The sequence below is a fragment of the Eretmochelys imbricata genome, chromosome 16 (genome assembly GCF_965152235.1).
Source record: "Eretmochelys imbricata isolate rEreImb1 chromosome 16, rEreImb1.hap1, whole genome shotgun sequence".
Taxonomy (NCBI): domain Eukaryota; kingdom Metazoa; phylum Chordata; order Testudines; family Cheloniidae; genus Eretmochelys; species Eretmochelys imbricata.
This window is the reverse complement of record NC_135587.1, coordinates 18,354,940-18,377,565: the sequence shown is the minus strand read 5'-3', so window position 1 is coordinate 18,377,565 and position 22,626 is coordinate 18,354,940. Positions and strand designations below refer to the sequence as shown.

At 48.4% G+C, this 22,626-nt stretch overlaps 3 protein-coding genes and 5 non-coding genes across 8 annotated transcripts; 1 reads left to right on the top strand and 7 right to left on the bottom strand.

Annotated features, from left to right (window-relative positions):
* Positions 1-271: 271 nt before the first annotated feature.
* On the bottom strand, positions 272-7,294 carry SURF2 (surfeit 2). Its single transcript, XM_077836262.1, has 6 exons — positions 7,079-7,294; positions 5,265-5,419; positions 4,933-5,036; positions 2,498-2,683; positions 1,370-1,545; positions 272-375 (listed from the first exon to the last, which is right to left on the bottom strand). Exons 1-6 carry the CDS (start codon positions 7,154-7,156, stop codon positions 292-294), a joined length of 783 nt encoding a protein of 260 aa, XP_077692388.1. The 5' UTR covers positions 7,157-7,294; the 3' UTR covers positions 272-291.
* A 44-nt stretch (positions 7,295-7,338) lies between these two features.
* SURF1 (SURF1 cytochrome c oxidase assembly factor) lies at positions 7,339-14,397 on the top strand. The gene is made up of 9 exons (XM_077836260.1): positions 7,339-7,456; positions 9,024-9,105; positions 9,549-9,676; positions 10,112-10,194; positions 11,236-11,427; positions 11,805-11,877; positions 12,291-12,453; positions 13,248-13,329; positions 13,704-14,397. The coding sequence occupies exons 1-9, from the start codon at positions 7,409-7,411 to the stop codon at positions 13,768-13,770; spliced, it is 918 nt and encodes a 305-aa protein (XP_077692386.1). The 5' UTR covers positions 7,339-7,408; the 3' UTR covers positions 13,771-14,397.
* Positions 14,398-16,845: 2,448 nt separating this feature from the next.
* Positions 16,846-22,451, bottom strand: RPL7A (ribosomal protein L7a). Its single transcript, XM_077836238.1, has 8 exons — positions 22,385-22,451; positions 21,298-21,418; positions 20,451-20,600; positions 19,353-19,493; positions 18,870-18,949; positions 18,163-18,293; positions 17,501-17,570; positions 16,846-17,008 (listed from the first exon to the last, which is right to left on the bottom strand). Exons 1-8 carry the CDS (start codon positions 22,385-22,387, stop codon positions 16,904-16,906), a joined length of 801 nt encoding a protein of 266 aa, XP_077692364.1. The 5' UTR covers positions 22,388-22,451; the 3' UTR covers positions 16,846-16,903.
* Positions 17,644-17,716, bottom strand: LOC144276305 (small nucleolar RNA SNORD36). Its single transcript, XR_013348211.1, has one exon. It is a non-coding gene; the product is annotated as a small nucleolar RNA SNORD36 (small nucleolar RNA).
* LOC144276303 (small nucleolar RNA SNORD36) lies at positions 18,390-18,470 on the bottom strand. The gene has a single exon (XR_013348209.1). It is a non-coding gene; the product is annotated as a small nucleolar RNA SNORD36 (small nucleolar RNA).
* Positions 19,132-19,209, bottom strand: LOC144276304 (small nucleolar RNA SNORD36). The gene has a single exon (XR_013348210.1). It is a non-coding gene; the product is annotated as a small nucleolar RNA SNORD36 (small nucleolar RNA).
* On the bottom strand, positions 19,571-19,643 carry LOC144276307 (small nucleolar RNA SNORD24). Its single transcript, XR_013348213.1, has one exon. It is a non-coding gene; the product is annotated as a small nucleolar RNA SNORD24 (small nucleolar RNA).
* LOC144276306 (small nucleolar RNA SNORD24) lies at positions 20,668-20,742 on the bottom strand. The gene has a single exon (XR_013348212.1). It is a non-coding gene; the product is annotated as a small nucleolar RNA SNORD24 (small nucleolar RNA).
* Positions 22,452-22,626: the final 175 nt, after the last annotated feature.

The following is a 22,626-nucleotide window of genomic DNA, read 5'->3' as shown; positions in this document are numbered from 1 at the left end:
AGCAGATTCCTGGGTGTCGTGAAGTGGAATAAAAATGACACCCCTTTCAGCAAAAAATAAGGCACCCAATCATTGGTATCTCAGTCAGAGCTTGGGGATGCCTCAAGAATCAACCCTTAACCCATTTGTGCTCCAGCTTACTAAAGCCCCCTCCCCCTCAGAAACAGATGGTTGGAATCTGACAATGGGGCAGGCTTTTCAGTAGGACTTGTGCCACCCTGCCCCATTTAGACAACAACACTGCCACATAACTACCTCCAGCCAACTAGTGTTTCATACTTATAGAAAAGTTTATTTTCCATTGGCTGCTTTCCTGAAGCTTTTGGGTTTTCGATGGTGACTCTTAAATTTCTTCTTTAAGGAATTCAACTGTGGCTGTGGAGAGAGAGAAATTGCACTGTCTTTCCAAGAACCTCTGCATGTGTCCAGGGTTAGAATGCTTGCACAAAGCATCACACCAAACTTCTTGTTTTTCAAGTTGAGAGTGTCCATACAATCCCAGTCCTAGTTACTGAGGACACAGGGCCAGTAAGAGACAAGACTTGACTTCCAGCTCCCCTCAGCCCTTGTATAAGATCTACAAACAACATCCCCCCCTTTCTCCCAACAAATACAGTGTCTGTACCAAATGCTCCTCATAGAACTGAGCCATAAAATACTGCAGATCCTGTTCTTCCCCGGGTAGAGGAAGGGAGACAAGGAGGAAATCTACCTCCTCCCCTCTGAGTTGTCTTCTAGAATCATCCTTTTCATCAGCAATGATGTTCCTGAAACCCAGACCACTTTACACATTCAGGGCCTGAACATGCATTCCTGCTGTTTCCCAAACACACAAGGACTGCAGGATCAGGACTAAAATGTCTGCTCCTGTGAAGAGATTCCACAGGCAGAATCAGGAACACTGAGAAAGGGTAAAGGGGGCAACTTGATAGGGTTTAAATCCTATCAACCTTTTCATTCTAAAGGAGACTGATTAAGGAGGGAGTAGTGGATGTAATTTTAGGACCTAAAGGACACTTCTGTCTCCTTGGCCTAAGATTCCCACTCCTGGGGCAGCAAGCAGTAGGAATCAAACCAGGACTAGACATTTGTATGGGTAATAATATCCCCAGTTACTCTAGCCAGGATACAAGTTCACTAAAGGATAGAAACCCAATACTTCAGGGTCTAAGCCAGTCACGAGACTTCCAGGGTCAGGAGGAAACATCCCCTGAAAGGTGAGCCCATCTTGCATCGGCCCCTCTCACAGACAGGAGAGGGGATGGATCATTGGTCTAATCATGCAGTACATCCTCACACACAGAGGCTCACCTCTGATTCTGCAAACACTCTCCCTTGATGTGGCTGTGCATGGCAGCACAGCACTCACCTTTCCCCTTTTGTTGCCAGCTCGTCTGGTCTCGTCCATCTTTTCACTCTCCTCTCCATTCATGCTGCTGTTTTCCTCTGCAGGCTTGGCCCCATCTTCCTCGCTGTCTGTCACAAAGTCATCACCACCTTCCCTGTCTCCTTGCACCACCGGCCTTTTTTCTGGGAAAAGCTCAGCTAAAACACAAAGTAAGGCCCAACTTGGGATCAGATTCCTCTGCCTACTGCTTTGACTTAGCCCTTACTCCAATGGCTTCCCAGGCAACTTTCTTAAAGGTGTTTCATCAGCAAAGGCACTGGAGGTTGCAAAACTGAAGCACCACATTCCAGTCCTTTTATCAGCAATAGCTGAATATCCCCGACAGCTGGGCAGCACATTACTACCAAGACACCAGGAAGACAAATATAACCCCCGTATTTCAGTAGTAAGTGTCCAGTACCCTTATTAGCCCAGCTACAGGGGATATTTAGCAGACATACTCCAGTAGCCTTACAACCCCACCTCTCCTCCAGTCTTTTTTAGACAGGAACTTAATAGAATTCACCCTACCTGGTAGGAAATCCTCTGCAGGGTGGGTGGGATTGTAGGCTCCAGGACTGTTCTGGGAAAGGCAGAGGAGTGCACGTCGCCTGTGAGCATGCAGGTTCCGGCAGGTCCTGTGCTGACAAGTGCTTCTCCCCTTGTACGATCTCAGTCTTGGTGGCGATTCAGTGAAAATTGGCATTTAATGCTCAGGATCTGGAGAAGAGTAACCCCCACCCACTCTGGATTCTGTGTTTAGGAATCACCACCTTCCCACATACATGTTGTACGTGCCACGTGTTCCTCCTGCTGGCATTACATCAGTAAAATCATTGGCTGGATCCAGTCCTGCTGCTGCCCTCTAATGCTAGCAAAGGAAACGCTACATCTCTTTTCCTACAATTTTGTTCTTTTCTGTTAGCAACCAACAATAAATTATCTCCAGGCATCCCTCCCCCATGCTGCTAACGAAGTTTAAATTGACATTAAATTGAGTTGGCTTTGCGGCTTCCCAGCGGGTAGCCAACTAGGAAGAGGAGGAGCCAGGGAATAGAAACTGAGAGCACCCCTTTAAGACAGTCAGAAAACACAAAAGCTCTTGCTCACATGGGTACAGGTCGCTCATGCTATCATCTGTGTCATCTTCTTCCTCTTCACTGGACATAGGCTCCCAAAATTCTCCCTTTCTGCGGGGCTGCCTGCTCCCCTCGGCCTGGTCATCTCGTCGCCGCTGTCTCTTCTGCAGGAGGCAGGCAGGGACATACTCCACGCCCTCCTTCTGGCACTCCTCATCTAAAAACAAACCAGGCAGGGCTCATTCGCAAATAATGCAAGTGGTTCAAGAATTTGGTGGTCTCGTTAAGAACAGAATGGACTAGAAGCAGAGCACAGTGCTAGGCAGCACGTCAGAAATGCAAACAGCATCTATGAGCAGATCTAGAGGGACTTTAAGCAGACCTAGGGAGCCTAAGATTTTGTCACGCTGCCCATATTTCGGTTTCTAGCAGCAGCAAAGGGGGTGTGTGTTTACTGTTTGTGAAAGGTGCCCTGCAGACTGGAGTCCACTGAGGAAGTACAGCACGAGCAACACCAATGCCAGCTTCCCACACACACTGCCCCAACTCTCACTGGGAGATCCCTACGAGAGCTGCAGTGTAGTTCAGTCTTCCTGGTCCATTCAAAACTTGGCTTATCTGATGAGAATGCCAATAGTACCTACAGGTACTGTAACTGCAGGGGAGATGTTTTTTATGAGGTGGCTGCTTGCTCACCAGAACCTGGACTGGGATATGCCAGCTCACTTCATACAGGCCATCAAGCAGCCAACAGATGCTGACATTTAGTCACTGCTGACCTGGGCAGGATCTGAAGACCAGTAATCTGCAACCTCCAGTACCTTTGCTGATGAAACATAACTATGTCAAGAGCCAGACACATTTAGTCTTGAGAATGACTTGAAGTCTAAACACAATTCCCCACAGATAGGAGCTGTTATGCAGGTTTGCATTAGTGAGGCCCAAGAAGTTCACAAACTGTGGTGTGCAGAGAGGTGGCTAGTCACTTGGTACCAGTTCCTCCCCATTTCCAGCTGCTAAGTTGTACTTAAGGGTGTTAGGGGGCTTATTCCTTCACCCACTTACTTCCCTGGTCCTTCTCGCATGAACAGAGAGCAACAATACCCAAAGTCCAAAGGTGCAAACAATTCGATGTTTATTGGGGTGAACTTCCAGCAAGCATGATTCCAGTTTCCTTCTTTAGAATCCTCCTTCCCAGCTCTGACACCACAGAGCCTTACACCTGTATCCCTGTTCCCATTCCTACCCTTAGCCAAACATGATTCCAACTTCCTTACTCCCATTCCCTGTTCCTATTTCCCCCTTTAGCAAAACATGATTCCAATTTTCTTACCCCCATTCCCATCTCCCCCGCACACCCACCCCCTCCCACCCACACCCACCCCCTCCCACCCACACCCACTTCCTCATTGACTACAGATTATATAGTAAAACTTGAGTTCCGCTTAGCTATACCTTAATCAATCATTTTCCTGAAATTTAACTAACCAATCCTAACATATTGTAACATGATTATGTAACCAGTTATATCCCACCACCTTAATTAGTTTACACCCAGCAAAATTAATTATACAGCAGACAGGAACAATCACAGAACCAGAGAGATTATACAGACAAACAATAGCAAAGTGGGAACTATAATGACAAAACAATACAGAAGTGAGGATTTCACATCCCAGCTATTGATAAGTGAGTTCTTGCCAGACAGGATGCTATCAAACTAAGTTTCCTTTTACATTTTCTAGGCACTTCCCTTTCTCTGGAGGTGATAGGAATACAATCCTGTCCTGATAAGTGCCTAACAGCCCAATAGCACCTTATTTCAATGTGACTAGTTTGGAATGTGAGGATGTGACCGGTCGCTTCCCAGCTTATGGCTGCCTCTGCTGCTTAGCCAAAGGTCTTAGCCTAAGAACAGGGCCTCAGACCATCACAGTAAGAGAAGGCCCTTACACCAGCAGATAGTGATTTTGATTCTTTCTTTTATACCTCTATAATTAGTCAAGTGATAAGAATACACCTAAATTCTTAAAGTACAGGCCTTTGCAGACTGGCCTGAATATCTTTATCCTAACAAAGGGCAGCTAAAAAAATATTAAATAATTTCCTAATTACATTTTTGGTGCAAGTAACAATTGCCACAGGGACATTACGAGATCACAAATGGAAGGAAACATGTCTACAAGGCAATCCCTGAATTAAAGTGTGACCTACGCTATTGGAAAGTTTGAGAATCCCTACTTTAAAGTAGACACTCCAATTTGTTCACTATAGGAAACCACTGCTCTCTACTTTTGAAGTCACCCTTCCTTCCTGGCTGGGGGAAGCATGCAGGAGCACTGCTCTGTATTACTGCCATGCTGCAGAACGATTTCCAAACACTCTACACATGCATAGCAGGAGAGCACGTTAAAAGGTCAGAAAGGGAAGAGAAAAAACACAGCAAAAGACGATAGAGCCACTTACATTTTTTCAGCGCTCTCTGATAGCGCCTTCCTTGGACATGACGCAGCACATGCTCTGGAAGCCTGTTGATGTGCCTGAGAGTGAGCTTGCAAAACAGCTGGTGGCTAGAGAAGAAAAACCAGACATGCAGTTTAGTAAAATTATTATATAAAAGAAATGAGAGTCTCTCACCTCTAAGCGGCCAGTTCAGAGTCAAAAGCTGCTTTATAAATGCTTTTCCAGCCCACTGGATGGATACCTACTTAAACACTCAGGCATCACTCCCCCATTGGCCATACAATTAACAATAGCAAGAGCTCCATGTGAACATTAAGGAAGAAACAGACACGCACGGATTCTTAGTACTGGGCACAATGTGTGGCTCGAATTCGCTGTAGTCAAATGCTCTTGCGGTCTTTATCAGTCTCAGATACTTCTTGCCACTAGTATAAGCTTGCAGCTCTGGCATCCGACATGGCAGCTCGTGACCTGTCAACCTGCATTTTACCTGAGCAGCCAAAAAGGAGAGAAGAAAACAGCCTATTGGAGCACTGCAAGGGCCACTGTGATACTCTGGCTCTTTCCAGGCTAGGCATAAAGGTCTCTAACTCCTCTTCCCTGGCTCCAGACATCCCCAAGCAACCTTCCCTGCGGTTTACATCATTTTGGTCCCCAAAACCCCACCCCTAACAGAGCAAAGGGCAGGGGTAGCAGACCCCTCCCCTGCCCACCCTGTGGGCCCTGTCTGCTGGGCTGGTATCCAGAGGTGCAGGCAGGGAGATCTGTGCTCCCCTTCATGAGCGCTGCACCACCCTCCCCCTGGCTAACACTTCCTCTGACTTGGAGATCCCCCCACCCCAGAACTGGAGTCCGCCCCTGGGCTGCTCGCCTCAGCCCGCCCCCCCCTCCACCCCTGGGACTGCCCCCTCCCCCCCCGGGCCACTCGCCTCAGCCCGCCCCCCCCTCCCCCCCTGGGACTGCCCCCCCCCCGGGCCACTCGCCTCAGCCCGCCCCCCCTCCCCCCCTGGGACTGACCCCCCCCGAGCCACTCGCCTCAGCCCGCCCCCCCTCCCCCCCTGGGACTGCCCCCCCCCCCCCGGGCCACTCGCCTCAGCCCGCCCCCCCTCCACCCCTGGGACTGCCCCCTCCCCCCCCCCGGGCCACTCGCCTCAGCCCGCCCCCCCTCCACCCCTGGGACTGCCCCCCCCGGGCCACTCGCCTCAGCCCGCCCCCCCTCCACCCCTGGGACTGCCCCCTCCCCCCCCCGGGCCACTCGCCTCAGCCCGCCCCCCCTCCACCCCTGGGACTGCCCCCTCTCCCCCCCACCCCCGGGCCACTCGCCTCAGCCCGCCCCCCCTCCACCCCCGGGACTGCGCCCTCCCCCCCCCGGGCCGCTCGCCTCACCCCGCCCCCCCTCCATCCCCGGGACTGCGCCCTCCCCCTCCCCGGGCCGCTCGCCTCACCCCGCCCCCCCTCCACCCCCGGGACTGCGCCCTCCCCCCCGGGCCGCTCGCCTCAGCCCGCCCCCCCTCCATCCCCGGGACTGCGCTCCCCCGCCCCGGGCCGCTCGCCTCACCCCGCCCCCCCTCCACCTCCGGGACTGCGCCCCCCCGGGCCGCTCGCCTCACCCCGCCCCCCCTCGACCCCCGAGACTGCGCCCCCCCCGGGTCCCCCGCCTCACCCCGCCCCCCCTCGACCCCCGAGACTGCGCCCCCCCCGGGTCCCCCGCCTCACCTCCACCCCCAGGACTGCGCCCCCCCCGGGTCCCCCGCCTCACCCCCACCCCCAGGACTGCGCCCCCCCCGGGTCCCCCGCCTCACCCCGCCCCCCCTCCACCCCCGGGACTGCGCCCCCCCCGGGCCGCTCGCCTCACCCCGCCCCCCTCCACCCCCGGGACTGCGCCCCCCCCCGGGCCGTTCGCCTCACCCCGCCCCCCCCTCCTCCCCCCGGGACTGCGCCCCCCCCCCGGGCCGCTCACGTCACCCCGCCCCCCCTCGACCCCCGAGACTGCGCCCCCCCCGGGTCCCCCGCCTCACCTCCACCCCTAGGACTGCGCCCCCCCCGGGTCCCCCGCCTCACCCCGCCCCCCCTCCACCCCCAGGACTACGTCTCCCCCGGGTCCCCCGCCTCACCCCGCCCCCGGGACTGGCCCCCCCGGGCCACTTGCCTTATTGCCCGGCTCGATGAGGCGCAGCACCGGGTGCTGCTGTAGGAAGCGCTGAACCTCCGCGGGCACCTCGCACATGATGGCGCTGGAGGGTGGCGGAGCCCGGCAGCCTCCTGCTCCGCCCCGGCCCCCACGTGGGGTCAGCCGGCCAGCCTACGCCCCGGCCCACGCCGGAAGTCAGGGAACCCCGGAGGCTCCGGGAGCCGGAACCATAGAGAGCAGCGGCCGGCCGGACACCCCCGACTTCCGGTGGGAGCCGGAAGAGGAAGCGGCGGAAGCGGGGCGGAAGAGCCGGGGAGCGGTGCCCCGCTGCTGCTCGCTGGGGCCGCTATGGCCGGCTGGGGCCGGTTGCTGCCGCTGCGCAAGGCCAGCTACCAGGTAGGAGCCCGGGGCCCCCTTCCCCGGCCGGGGCCCACAACTGCGGTGGGGCTGGGGCTTGCCCGGGCTGCCCGGTGAGGCGCAGGCCGCTCCGCTGCCAGGCTGGGCCAGGGGGCTGAGCGCTGTGTCAGGCCGCCTGCCCCTCGCTCCTGCCGCAAACGGTGGGGAGGGAGGGAGGGAGCGAGCGCTGGTACCCGGCCAGGCGTCTCCTCGCCCTGTCGCGGGGGCTCGGGGGCAAGGTGGCCATGGGCTTGATCTGTGCTGTTAGGTTGGGTGTATCTAGTCTGTGGGCCCCCACGGGTGTCAGGCCGGGGGAAGGGGTGTAGGTAGGTGGGTGTGGGGGGGTGTTTATTATGAAAGACACGCGGCTTGTTTCCAGCTGGGGTACTCTGAACAGAGAGGTCTCAAAAACGGAGTGAGGCTCGCTAAAATATCCCATTGAAACACAATCGGGGAGGAGGGGTACATTCATCACAAAAGGGAGCGTGTATAACGACTGCTGTAAATGAAATCCCCGTCTGTCTGGTCTCTTAAACAGCACCCAGAACTCTAGTCCCTTCTAAAACCTTCTAAGGATACATTAGGTTATATTAGACGTGTTAATTCTTGCATTATTGTTAATAGCACTGTGTGCCTCCAGAGTGCTTAGTTAATGTTCCAGGCTTCATGTAAGCTTAGGCTGAGCACATCCTGGTTGGTCTGCTTGCGCCTGCAGTCACTGCACCACTTCTGGAGATTACTCATTTTTGTCAGTTAGACATTGAGCTTGTGAGATGGCTGAAGGACATAGATAAATGGGACATCTTGTGTCAGGGATTAAGCCATCCAGTAGCGTCCAAATCCAAATGAAGCTAGTTCTAAAATACTGACCAATAATGACTGACAGCTGTCAATCTGTTATTAACCAACATGATGATGTTGGTAGGGGACAAAGTATCTGAGTCTGGCCATGTCTATTAGATAGTAATATGCCAACTGATTTAATGAAGCTCAAAAGTTATGAGGTACCAGAACTCTGATGGCATTTATAGCAAGGAGATGTTCCCAATCATGTTAAGAAAGAGCGTCCTAATTTGTTCTATCTGATTTCTAATACAGAATAACATGAAGGTAAAGAGCAGTCATAATTGAACTATATTCCTACAATTGAAATTTGATTTTAAATTCTTTGTTTTGTAATCTAAATCAGAATGAGTTAGGGATGATGGTTCAGAGGAGATCTACAATACCTTTTCCCCAGCAAATAAAATCATCTTATAAGGTCACTGTGACAACGATTATCATGTGGGGCCAATTGCAAAGCAGAGCAGCTACAACAGGGGTTCTCAGACTCGGGGTCGGGACCCCTCAGGGGGTCACAAGGTTATTACATGGGGGGTCATGAGCTGTCAACCTCCACCCCAAACCACGCTTTGCCTCCACCATTTATAATGGTGTTAAATATATAAAAAAGTGTTTTTAATTTATAAGGGGGGGTCACACTTAGAGACTTGCTATGTGAAAGGGGTCACAAGTAAAAAAAAGTTTAAGAGCCGCTGAGCTACAAGATGTCTCTCATTTTGTTTAGATATCAAACTGTTTGGTCAGAAGAAATTTTTTTGGATATTCTCTTATTAAAGCACATTCTGGTCTGGTTCAGCAAAATAAAGGTAAGGGAGAATTTTTTGGGTCCTACTCCGTTTGTCTGATTCCAGAAGGTGTTGTATTTTGAGCAGCCATGTACCTATGCTGCATTGCAACAATATTTGGTATGAGGAGAGTGAAAAGAGGAACAGCTTCTGCTTTGGTAGTGGGTAATTTATTTTATTTTAAATGTATTAGGATTCAATGTAATTAAAAGGCTATTGTCATAAATAGAGTTCTTTCACCCACCTCAAGGAATGCAGGGAAGATTAACTAATTATAAAGCTCTCTGAAGATGAAAATCTCCAAGTATCCTATTAATAGATACCTCATATAATGTAAATAAAATAGCTGACTAGCATTAAGCCAATAGAATGGTAGCTTTGGAGCATGTTCACCTTCCATTTCTGATGGGGCAAACCCTGCAGGAAGTTAGCTGGGTCCTGTTTCTCATTTTAATGTATTCCAGAGATTTGCTTGAGACCCTGCAGATGTGGAAGTTCCACAGCAGCTTCTGCTAAATCTGAAGAGGATGTCTTATTCAAGTGGGGCCTTTTACTGATCCCCCTCACCACGTTTTGTCTTGGTACATGGCAGGTAAATACCACCATTTCATTCTCCTGAGATATCTGAGCACTTAGGAAGGAGTGGAAACTGTTCAGGATGGTGCGTGGCCTAACTCAAAGACATGGCCCTCTTAAGTGGCAACACAGAGGGTGGCCAACCCCCAAATTTGACCACCCCCCCTTTTTTTTCTTTGTGTCTGTTGGCAAATTCCATGCAAGTTTGAGGATGGGAGATTCATTTTCCTTAAACCCATGTTTTAGTACTCTTTTTTTCTCCCTAAAATGTAGTGGTCTCACTTTTCAAATCACAGGCTTTCCTGTAATAGACCAATGTGACCCATGATGGAGGAAAAAATCCTGATGATGATATGGAGTTCCCTCCCCAAATTGCAAGAACTCATTATAAACAGCTCCCATATATATGACACTGCTGTGCACTACTACTTGTGCGTTTGTGCATTCCCAGGTTCAGCGTCGGAAGTGGAAGCTAAAATTGATAGCAGATTTGGAGTCAAGAGTTGCGTCAGAGCCCGTTCCTCTGCCTATAGAGTAAGTGTGAGAGTTGGGATGCTACTGTTTGTTTATGTAGCTCTAACTATGTGCTAGGAACTTTAGACATAATCCTCGTCCCCAGGAGCTTACTAGATGACATACAAATGAAGGGATGCCACAAAAAACAATGTGAACAAGAAGGGAAGGAAGGTAAATGTCATGTTAGTTCCATTATTTTAAATAGGGACTGGGAGCACGTCCCTGGGAGAGGCATCATGCGGTGCCATAAATATACGCAGTACTTTTGAAGACATGCAAAAAGGCAAGGTCTCCGTCTTGTAGAGTTTGCAGTATAATTCAGACAAGTATGTTGCACAGGATGACCACTCCGGGGCAGGAAGCTATTGGAGGTATTGCTGGGGATGAGATCCATAGAAGGGACAGTGCTTAGGATTCGATCCAAAGACCACTGAAGTCAATGGAAAGATTCCCATTGATTTCAGAGGGCCTTGGATCATGCCCTCAGTACCTGGGTTCTGGCCGAGCATGGAAACCGTGTGTCAGATGGAGGAAAGCGGTGTGGGAGAAGGGTTCTGTTAGATCACATGGCCATCCAATACTGAGTGTGAAAACACTCCCAGTTTGTGCAAATTCGGGGATTGAGACAGGAAGGGAAATCTCTCCTGTTGATTTGGCATCTATGTGCTGTGTTAGCAGGAAGCAGACCCTCCTCCTCTCTGACTGGTGTTTGCCTAGCTGGGACACATAAAAGTGTTTGGGTGCAAGTGGCATGGAAGAGACTCAACTGATTTATGCATCTGTGAATGCACTCAGAATACTACTGACTGATCTTACTGTGAATTGATGTAACCTTTTCTCTTGTGCTACTAAATTATGAAGCCAGCTGTTTATCTCAGGGGCATTCTCTCCTGCCCCCCCCCCCCCCCCCCATTTCCGCTGTTGCTGGTGCCTTCTTTGCTTTACTTGCCACCTTGCAAATTCGTCCGTGGGGGAATAACAGGAGGAAGGAGATAAATCCTAAATGAAATTATGGAACTAACTGCATCTTTCATCTCCGTGCATCATGTTTCCCTGCAGCCCCATGGAGCTAAAGGAACTGGAGTACAGGTCTGTAAAGGCCCGAGGGTATTTCGACCACTCCAAGGAGCTCTATATTTTGCCGCGTTCATTGGTGGATCCTGAACGAGAATCCAGAGAAGCTGGACGGCTGACATCCAACCCAGAGAGTGGAGCAAATGTCATTACTCCCTTCTACTGCACAGATCTAGGGTATGTTCAGATACTAACCAGAGAATCGTGTGTATTACTGCTGTGCTACAGCCAGGCACCTGAAACTCTGAAGCATGTGTTGCTTCCTCCTCCCTTCCAAAGATTGAATTGCAGCAGCTGGACTTGTATAAATCATTCTTTTCCCCTTATAAGAATCTTCCTGATAACCAGTAGGGCCACTGAGCCTTGACTCCGAATTGTTGATTACAGTGGGTTTTAAATACATTTAACAGGCTAAAAAAAAGTGGCCACCAAACGCCTGGCTTTCTAATCTCCTTGGTAGGTAGTTCAGGAAGTAGAGGAAGGTGATGGGAGTTCTGCTTTTGCTTGTGAAGGACTTTTTCTTTTCTTCTCTCTGTTTTTATATGTAACTGTAGGATCACAATTCTAGTCAATCGAGGATTTGTCCCTAAAAAGAAGGTGAAACCAGAGACCAGACTGAAAGGACAGGTAAGAGGAATAGCGTAAAGCCTCACTAGTTAGAGTTCTGCTGGGACTGTCTGGGAGAAGCTGTTCATATGCCAAGTAAGACCACTAGATGCGTTTGGCACCATAGTAGGTCACATGACTATTCAATATCTTGAAGTGGACGGATACACTGTACTACTCAAAGCAGGTGGAGTTTTTCTCCCCTTTGGCTTGAATGAATGTAGTGCTCTTTAAAATGAGAAACTGATACTGATCTGCCTATTCCTCTGCTACACATCTCTGTCTTAACCTGCGGCACCATCAGTTCTCCCATCTGTGGGCCTTGGATGGTGCTGGAGTTTTATGACCCAGATAAATATTCACCAGGGCCCAAGGCAATTTTGGAAAGGTATAAGCTGCAAAGAAATCTGCTGTTTTTTTTCCCCTTCCTTTAGATCCGAGACGAAATAGACCTTGTTGGAGTGGTGAGGCTGTCGGAAACCCGGAAGCCTTTTGTGCCTGAAAACAACATAGAAAAGAACCGCTGGCATTACCGTGACCTGGAGGCTATGGCGAGGGTGACTGGCGCTGAGCCCATCTTTATCGATGCAGATTTCAGTAAGACAAAGGGGAATCTAGCTCTTTGTCTATCTTTTGTCCAATTTACATGGACCTATCTCCTCCTCAGTTTGAGAGTGGCCTAGTGTGTCTCTTGCCCTGAAATCTGTAATACCTGTGGGAGGCAGAGTCGTCCTAGTGCTGTGACTGACAGAAGTACTTTGCTTATTTTTCTTAGTGTAGAAATATTAATTTGCTAACTGGCTTAGACTTTAGTGCATTTCTCTAGAGACTTACCTCAGGCATTTCAAGACAGTAGGCGGGGCAGACAGGTATTGCACCTCTATCTTTGTTTCCTGTATTTTGCCAAGTTTAGTATCTTGAATAAGATTACCAGCACTGCAGAATGACAGCTCAGTATACAAAGGTGCATGAGAATTCTATGTTCTCACCTCCATTCCTATAGCAAGGGGCCAAGCCAGCACCCACAGAGAGATAAGAGCACCTGTTTCATGTGGCTGGGCTCAAGAAGGAAAACAGCACCTGTTATAGAATGCTGCTGCTACAGCAAAAATATATTTTATATTCACCATTGAGCTCCCAGGGAAGAGTCAACTCTACAGCTGCAGTAGGTTTTGCAAATAACTCAAGAAACTTGTAGGCACAGTGGGTAATAGGATGGGGAGATACTGACTCCATTGTAGTTCTGATTCTAGAACAGTCATGTGCGATGCAGACTATTAATTTATATTACCATAGCCCCAGTCATAGACCAAGACCCCATTGTGCTTGGTGTTGTACAAACACTATTCTTTAAGCCTGTTTTAATCTGTGGCACCATATTGCACTTATAGGGAGCACAGTCCCAGGGGGACCCATTGGAGGCCAGACAAGAGTGACCTTGAGGAATGAACATATGCAGTACATAATTACCTGGTAAGCCTGCATTTACTATTACTTTAAGCTTCCAGAGTTTAAATTGGCTGACTTATGCAACACTGGGAGGACTGAAAGTGAGGGAGTTAACAGCATTGACTCGAAAATATCTGGCTTTCCTACTGCTTCGCTTTATGGCCTGTGACAAGTCACTTAGCCTTTCTGGGCCTCCATTTCCCTATCTGTAAAATGAGTTCTTTTAAGGCCTAATGTATGGAAAATACTTGGAGATCTGTGCATGGTAGATGCTCCAGTAATCCAAGCTGCAGCTACAGAGCAGTATATAATATTGTCTGCCAGCCCTCCCCCTTTAAAATCACCCGCTGAAACTGTCTTGTTCCCTTTCTGACTGACTCTTCCATTCCCATTTGCAGGTATGGCTTATGTGCTGCAACATCCTACATGTGGTACAAAAAGTTCATACAAAAAATACCCCTCTGAGAGAAGGCCCCCTATGGGTCTTTCCTTGATGCAACACATACAAGACCTCAAGCTCTCAGAAGACCCACGGAGAAGAAACTGGCCTGGCTGTGAAAGAACCAAATTCACAAATTGCAAGTTTCATTTGAGTCTTCATCCCAAGCTGGCTCTGGCCTATCAAGTGCTTGTTGTGGCTATGCTGCTCTGTAAATCAATGCAGCTAGTGAATGACCATAAAACTGCTGATCAGCTTCTGTAAAAGAAATCTGTAAAGCCAGATGTTCTAGCATCTTGAGTCTGGCCACGCCCTGGAAATTGGTTATAGCTACTTCTTGAAAGCATTGAGCCATGGTTGTGTAGGGCTTATGCTATCACTGCCTTGCCTGTTTTTGCATAAGGTGAGGAAGAAATATTTTCAAATTGATTGCTACTTTCACCTGGTGTAGGTGATAATTCAGGAAATGGTTTATCAATCACAAGGAGATATGAGGTACAACTTGAGTACTTCTGTCATGATTGTGGAAACTATTAGAAATACCTCTCAAAGTTCACTCATGATCCAATGAATCAGGTCCTCTGGATTGTTTTATTAAAGAATGCACTTTACAGGGGAAGGTTTGCAGATGAGGAAATAAAGGGCTCTTTGTACATGTGGTCTTTTGCTCTGTGTATATCTGAACCAAGAACTCACCATGTCTTATCAGCTAGGAGATATTAGATCCTCTGCACTTAAGCTTCCTTAACTCAATGGGGTAGGTGCTATAATACTAATAGTTGAGGTAGCCCTGGCATTACCCTGAAAGTGTCTATGCCCCACCAGTGCTGACTAAGGGGTTCTTTCATCTATCTCACCTTTGGGGCCCATTCTGGTAGATATGGTCTGGGCATGCCTAAACCTACACAAGGAGTGGGGGAAGGATGCACCCCTTAACCTTTAGGCTAGTAGCTACAATATCTGTGCAGGATACACAGGTTCAGGCCCCCCCCGTAAAGGCAAAGAGTAACTAAATTCCTTTGAGAGGCAGGGCTTAGGTAACACAAGTTTTGTAGTGGCTAACTTACACATACTGGCTTTTATGAATCCCATTCTTTGGTAGCTAGGCTCCCTCTACAATATTCAGAGTGTTAAGTGCTAAACTCTAGGTTGTGAACAGCAGTTAGCTAGTTCTGCACCTTAGATAGGGCTTCCTTTATATTAACTGATAAAAGCCTAGCTACAAAAAAGTGAGTCAGCATTTATCCAATAACCACCAAAAACAGCTACCTCTATCTAAGCTTGCCCACACAAAGCTATAATGCATACTACAGCAGTGGGATTTCTAAAGCACACTAACAGTTCCCTAGTGCTAGTTGAAAGAGTACTACACTAAAATGCACAAGTAAAGGTTACTCATTCCAGTAGCACATACTGTACATTCATTACATGTACAAAGAGCTACTCTTGAGGGCACTCTGCCAAAAACTAAAAATTCTGCAAATTTTGTCAAATAAACATGGAGGCTTCAATAGAGCATTTGGGAGCACAGGCCACTGGCTGCATGGAGGGGGGGGAAGACCACTGTGCAGCTCCCAAGCATGGAGGGATTGAGGTGTGGGTTGAGAGGGTTCTACATGGGGCAATCTGGGTGCAGGTGGTTCACTGGGGGAGTAGGGAGATCTGGATGCAGATGGGCTTGTTAGGGGTTCTAGGTGCAATGGTAATGGGACTCTGCAAGGGGAGGCAAGCTGAAGGTGGTTGGGGCAGGACAGAGCTTATAGAGGGTCCAGCTGATAGGAGAGTGGCACTCTGGGGTGGGGATCTGGGTCCAGCTGGTTGAGTTACACTGAGGAAGCAGTTGCCTGTACAAGGATCCCTCCCCCCTGCAGCTGAGAAGCCATGGGTGCAGAAGGTGGTGGGGAGGGTTGTATGACTTCCTTTGCTTACCCCTCAGTCATTTTTCTGCAGGGAAGCAAGAAGCTGTGGAGGACAAATTCTGCACAGGCTCAGAACTCCCCAGGAGTTTTCAGCATCTACATAAAACTCAGAAATTGCAAACACTAAACCATGGAAAACAGAAGTGCCCTCTTGACATTTGCTACAGTAAAGCTTGAGCCTGTAAGCAGGCCTTGACAAGGCTTTTAAAAGGCATGATTTTGATTTAGGTATGTCAGCTACATAACTTAAGGCAGTCAAGTGAAAATAGTTTAATATAGCTAGCTTGGTACATGCATAGTCATGTTTATTAGATCAAGCTTAGAAAATTAGAATGAGCTAGATCAGTGGCTCTCAAACTTTTGTACTGGTGACCCCTTTCACATAGCAAGCCTCGAGTGTGACCCCCCTAAACACACTAACACCATTACAAATGCTGGAGGCAAAGTTGGGTTTGGGGTGGATGCTGACAGCTAGTGACCCCCAGGTACAACCTTGTGACCCCCTGAGGGGTCACAACCCCCAGTTTGGGAACCCCTAAGCTAGATAAACTAGCTTTTAAATCACAGGCCTGGCCTACAGTCATGTATCATCATAGCTTGTAGACAAACCATACCTGCATCCCCAATAGGGATTATACTGCTTTAGCAATACAGGTCTTGTGAAGAGTATTTCAGACAAATCCACAACAAACGGTTAGGGGAAGGGACTCCTCCAAGAGCCAGAAGGAAAAAGTCTCCTGTTTTACAAGTTGTGTACTGATGAAGTGTGTCACTGCACAGGAGCGGCAGGTTCAGTTCCTAGCTTTGCAATGGGAGTCCTGAGGCCCAGTGCACTGCCATAGCCACAGGTCCATTTAAAGAGAAAAGTGGGCCATACATACATGATGCATTTAAGGTTAAATTTTCTGGTGAATTCCATGAGGTTTTACAGCATATATGTATTAAGGCAGAAGTTATCCAGGACACTACAGAAGACTGGCAGTAAGGGGTAAAGTGGTTTCTAGTTTACTGAGTCTGCAGTAGGTTCAGTGGCTTCCTTCTTTTTGTTAACTGGGTTTACACTCCCAGCACTAAGGGATTGATGAACACTCAATGGCTATTCAGTTCTTGTCTTCGCATTTACTTAGGACTCAAGTGCTTTAATACTAGCTTTTTTGAAACATCCCAGATCAGACGCCATGCTGAAACACTGTTTTAGATTTTATTTTTTTATGTACAGAAAAATCTATGTCCAGTACATTTAGCCCAGCTTGGTGGCTAGTTCTTTAGCCTTGGCTTTCTCAAGCTTGGCAATGCGAGCCACTGATTTTGGCCCCAAGACATTACCACCCCAGTGACGACGGATCTAGAGAGGGGAAAAAAAAAAAAGAATAGGTTAGGCACCCTTTCCCAGTAAGTCCAGCATAACTAATCATTCTGATAGCTTAACCCTTTATCCCACAGTGTGGAACTTTAATAGTTCAGTTCCTGCAAGTCACTGACTTCAGGTTCCAGATGCTTAAAGAATGTCTATATTTGGCAACTACATCACATCTTCCCCACATGATGGATTTACTAAGCAGATTGTGAAAATCACTAAGACTGAGAAAAGAATGGGTTTGAATTCACTGAATTTGTACATAACAGTGAAACATGATATGAACTGGTATCCTAGGAGCTGTAATTTTAACTCCAGGAAGCCCTGGTTCTGGAAGGCAGACTGCAAAGTTCCTATGAAAGGACCAAAAGGTGCTGTGTGCAGAGGTTTGGGCCTGTCAGACAGTTGGTGTCATTTATTTCTAGCTACTTGCATCTAAGATGTTGACACAAAAAGGGCTAGTGGCACAGAAATTCTTACCTCATCATATCTATCATTATAGTTGGTCTTGACAGCCTCAACCAGCTTGGCTAGGGCTCCTTTATCCTCACTGTAATGAGATACTAGCATTAGTTCCTTTGGAACACCAACAGAAATAGCAGCCGCATTTTCTGAGGAACCTTTTGTCTCAGGGTTAAAAAGCTCTTAATGCCACATGATTTTTCAGGTGAAGAAATTCTATTTGCATCATTGTCAAAAGGTCCACCATTATTAAAACTACCATTTAGCATGTCAGTCTGCTGCATGGAGAGGGCAATACTTCACAACTATTCCCCCTCCCCAACAGGGAGTCGGGGCCCAGGCTCCAGCCCAGATGTCTACAATGCAATTCTAAAACCCCACAGCCCAAACCTGAATCAACTGTCCTGGGCCAGCTACAGCCATGCCATAGGTTGTACTACTGTGTAGACATATCCAGAGTTACCCCTGTATTAACAGTGGTTTTATCAGGCCCTATGTACTGTTCAGTTTTTTAAGTCTGTTGGTACTTAGTCTAGAATAGAAATCTGGTGTGGCTTTTTCTTTGGAAGACTGTCTTCCCCTCCCACCCCCCAATCTTTAACTAGGAGGATGGCTGTCTGCTCTCTGCTTCTGAGCTAATCAAATTTAGATTCTTAGAAAGCATGAGAACAAACACTTACGGGTTAACCTGTGTGAAGGCAACACTGGTGCAGGTCTTTCTGTGGACCAGCCGCCCCAGTCTGGCCTTGCCCTTGATGATACAGTACGGAACTCCCATTTTGCGGCACAAGGCAGGCAGGAAGACCACCAACTAGGAAGAGATTAAGGATGTGTAGGGTCAGAGGCCCAAGAATGAAGACTACCCTCTTGGCTTTGCAACATGCAAATAAAAGGGTGGGCTTTGGCAGTTGCTCAGGGTTAAAAAGCTCTTATATAGTTTACTCTTCATGGTTGAGTTTCAGGTGAAGAAATTCATACATCATTGCAATGGCCAAGCCTCACTATGTAAAAGCCAAGAACTCTACCACTAAGACCATTCAGTACAAATTTGGTTTATTACATGTTGTACAGAACATGCATACAAAGTAACAGTAACAAATTTCTCAGATTCTTTCAAGGTTAGTTTTGCTACTTCATAATGAAATAATGAATAATGTTTTCTATAATGAAAAATGTCTTACTATGCCTTTGCCTGAGCTAGGCTCCAAACCTGGCATAGCAAATTAATGCCAATTATGGCTTTACCCTTTCCTAGCTCAATCCAGTTAGACAGTTATGTTACTGAACTACTGATATTGCTCCAGACACCCCTAGAAGTCCATATAATAGAGGGATCTGATCAGGACTATTTTAGAACAGAGTACTTACAAAAGAATAAGCCACTTACCTCAATGGGATCCACATCATGGGCAATCACTACCAGCTGAGCTTTCTTGTTCTCTACTAGAGTAGTGACTGTGTTGACACCTGCAAAGAAAAATCAATAAAGTAAGGTCTTTGGTATGGCCAAGTTTTTGAAAAAGCCAACAGAAGGCCTTTGAGTATTACATGGCTTGTATACAGATCTACGATTCAAGGGACAGTTGTGTGTGGCCACCAGCTCCTACCGATCAAGATTTGCAAGAGAAATATTATATGGACAATCTGCTATAGCTCAGGGTTAAAAAGCTCGTTTTGTTTGCTCTTCAGTTTGCATTTCAGGTGAAGAAATTCATACATCATTGCAATAGCTTGTCCAAGTCATTGATCAATGTGGAGAAGGAAGAACACAAAAGAAAACGAAGTAGCCTACTCTTGTCAGTTTTAGAATAAGGCCTTGTCTCTCTAGACACCAAGGCAAGTTAAACACAAAACAAATGTAGACAGTTACCAGCTCTGAGGACAGGTGGTCTCTTAGTAGGAACATCCCCCTTTCCTGCAGCTTTCTGCTCAGCACGAGCCAGCAGCCTCTGTTTCTTCTCTTGCTTGGTCTCGGGTCTGTATTTGTGAGCCAATTTCAGAAGTTGAGTAGCTGAAACATAATCCAGATTCCATTAGTTGCCTTAAAGACAGGTTATTCCCCCCCTCCCCCAAAAAAAGATACTTTTGTGCATCAGCGATCTTGGTGGTGAGTAGTCATCATTAATGCTCAGATAGCAAATATTAATCATCATCATTTGCACAGTGTTATCTTATTCTTGCACCACGCAGCTCTAGTGCCAATTTTAGGCTCTGCTGCTGTGCATGTACCTTCTCATTTGCATGTCACAAGTTAGATCTCTTCCTGGCACCCCTGCTTCATTCATACCAACATAGATATCTGCTCATAGTATCAGCCAACTAAACCCCCTCTTTCTACAGGATCTATGGTTAAAGTGTGGGCAACTTATCCCTTGTTGTCCCCCTCCTTGTAATAGAGGAGCACATTTTATATCAGCCTCCCAGATAACTAGTTACTCTGTATTACTTAGGCTGAAAATTCTTCTATATACTTATTGCTCTTTTACAAACCATTTCCATGCGTTGGCAGTTGCATCTTTCTGACCTCCAGCCCCAATTTTCCCCTTATTCTAGCTCAACTTATCTGACTGCTGTTCCCTCCACAAGCCTGCACCCCAATCCAACTCTACTCAGGAGACTATTTACAGTGATGCAACTGGGCCCCATACTTTCCATGTACACTTAAGGTACATACTAAGGTCCAAATTCAAGATCAGGGCTCTTGTATTTTTGGGAGAATATGGAGAGTGGGAATGATCTAACATTTCCCCAGACAGATAGTGAACCCTGATGATGCACAGGTGTGTTCAGATAGCTCTTGAATGGAACTACAAATTCCCCCTCCCCCACACAGATCAGTATCAGAACCCACACAAAAAACCTTTCAAATTGAATGTAGATTTTTACATGTTAAGTCAAAATTTTGTTTTCTCAGACCCTCATTATAAGCAACTAGAACCAAGAAAGGTTTTTCAGATCTTGATCTTACCTGTTTGGCGGTCCAAAGCCTGGGTGAACTGGTTAATTGCAGGGGGCACCTTCAAACGTTTGTAAAGAATGGATCTCTGCCGCTGGAGTCTGATGTAGCGTGGCCATTTCACAAAACGTGTCAGATCACGCTTGGGCTGGATATCCTGTCCTGAAACACAGACCACCATTCAGATGCTCCAAAGCCATTTGAGTACACTATGGAGCACAGATAGGAGTGCATCAGCGATCTTGGTGGATATACATGTCAGCACTATCACTCAGATAGCAAATATTCTTTTGCATCATCTGCACACAGTATGAAAAGCTGCTGTTCAACTATTTTAGCAAACTATGCGGGGGGGAAGAGGGGGCGCACGGGTGGTGTCAGGTCTGGTCTCTGTTAAAACCAGAATTTGAGAATGTTTTCTACTACCATATTCAATCCCTGGTCTCCCTCCCCACCACTCCTAAACCCAAGATTTCTGTCCACAGCCTATTAGAAATGGCATTTCTATGAAAGGCACCCATTTACAACACAATTAGATACTCATCTTATTTCAGACAACCATAATATATCCCTATCACACGATGAACTCTGCTAATTGCTTAACAATGCTTTACCACCAAAGCATAAGACATCTACATTAGATTTTCATTTAGCATGTCATGTCTGTGCAGCCAGTAAGCCTAAACAGTTAACTTCACTATCAGTTGCAGGGGTAGAGGAAGTCCACACTACAACTTTAATCAAATACGTTACAAAAATGCTGGTTATGCCTGAGGCAAACACCATTACCTATTCAGAGCATTATCTCTTGAACAGCAGCTGAAACAGTCCAAAGCACCCCAAATGCCCATTTACTCACCAATGCCAAAGTTCTTGGGCCTCTTCTCAAAGAGAGGATTTACAACCTTCTTGGCCTCCTGCTTCTTGACTACAGCAGGGGCAGGGGCCACCTTCTTGCCCTTAGCCTTCTTTCCTTTTGGCTGCAAATGAAAGAAATGCTAAATTCCCTCCATTCAAGCCATGCCCGCTTGGAGAGGCTTATGTTTGTTAAAAATGGAGCATATTAGCATGCAGGTCTAGACCCTGCCCTTGCAGGGGGAGCCATGATGCCTCAACCCCCTCCTCTTGATTATTGAGGCTCTTTTAAAGAGCCTCTTGTAAGAGATTTTGCTTGTGCAGATCAATGAGCCATTTTTCATCTCACTCAAACGCCCTTCGTCACAGAGAAACTCCGCCCAGTGCACAGCAATGTCCCCGCAGAGAGCTGCACCTAGTCTCCTCCAAATGGTGGTGTTGATGCTTTGCGATGGGAGCAAGAGCCCCCTCTCCCCCGCCCCCAGTAGAGAGGAACTGGTCCTCACACCGTCCTGCAGTACTGAAACCAGAAGTGATTATCTGCTCCGCGAGGAGACAATTCAGCAGGCAGACCCAGGGGGTTGGTTTGGACGCGGGTCCCAATCGCCTGGGTCTGCCGCATTTGAGCCGCGGCATACCAGGTGGTGCGAAGGCCCTTTGCTGGTTGGGGGCGGCTTGAACCTCAGCCCGAGGGGGGAAAAAAGAGACCGCGCAAGGGCCGGGAGAGGAAACACGCCCCCCGGGCCGGGAGTCTCCTCTGCGGGTGCGAGTCCCCCCGGCCCGACACCAGAGGCACCGGCCTGCCCTTGTCCCCGGGGCCCCAACCCACCTCTGGGAAAGGCGCCCGAGAGCCCAGAGACGCGGCTCCTCACGGGCTACCCTCAGCCCCCCGGGGCCCTGCTGGAGGCGGCGGAGGCCCCGGCCGGCCCCGACTCCCGCAGACCTCGAAAGACAGCTCGGCCGGGCCCCTCCCGGGGGCCGCGCGTCCGCCCCGCCCGGTAGCGCCCGGCTACGGCCCCGACGAAGGGACGGATGGCGGCGGATTCCCGCTCCCCCCCCACCCGGGCCCAGCAGCAACCGCCGACACTCACCATTTTGGATTGAGGTGGAAAAAGAGAGAGCGGGGCATACTGGGTAATATATGTATGGAGCTGGAAATCCCGCGAGAGCGAGGCAACGCTCGAGAGAGGCAGGGAGCAAGCAAGCTGGAGAGGATTTAAAGGGGCCGTGGTCTATTTCCTCTTAAAGGGGAAGTTGCCAACATTACCCTCTCGTGACCCCCTAACCTAGGGGGTGGTGGAGCTGAAACGAACAAAGGACGGAGCTTGTGGAC

Bases quoted from the DNA above. Each gene is read 5' to 3' on its own strand.
- SURF1 (XM_077836260.1), top strand. From the start codon at position 7,409: ATGGCCGGCTGGGGCCGGTTGCTGCCGCTGCGCAAGGCCAGCTACCAG. The intron at 7,457-9,023 runs GTAGGAGCCCGG...CATTTTGTTTAG, and splicing joins TGCGCAAGGCCAGCTACCAG to ATATCAAACTGTTTGGTCAG. The intron at 11,428-11,804 runs GTATGTTCAGAT...ATGTAACTGTAG, and splicing joins TTCTACTGCACAGATCTAGG to GATCACAATTCTAGTCAATC.
- SURF2 (XM_077836262.1), bottom strand. From the start codon at position 7,156: ATGTGCGAGGTGCCCGCGGAGGTTCAGCGCTTCCTACAGCAGCACCCG. The intron at 5,420-7,078 runs GCAAGTGGCCCG...TTGGCTGCTCAG, and splicing joins TCATCGAGCCGGGCAATAAG to GTAAAATGCAGGTTGACAGG. The intron at 2,684-4,932 runs GTAAGTGGCTCT...GTTTGTTTTTAG, and splicing joins TCAGAGAGCGCTGAAAAAAT to ATGAGGAGTGCCAGAAGGAG.
- RPL7A (XM_077836238.1), bottom strand. The intron at 20,601-21,297 runs GTGAGTAAATGG...TCTGTGTTTCAG, and splicing joins GCCCAAGAACTTTGGCATTG to GACAGGATATCCAGCCCAAG. The intron at 18,294-18,869 runs GTAAGTGGCTTA...ATCTCTTCCTAG, and splicing joins ATGATGTGGATCCCATTGAG to TTGGTGGTCTTCCTGCCTGC.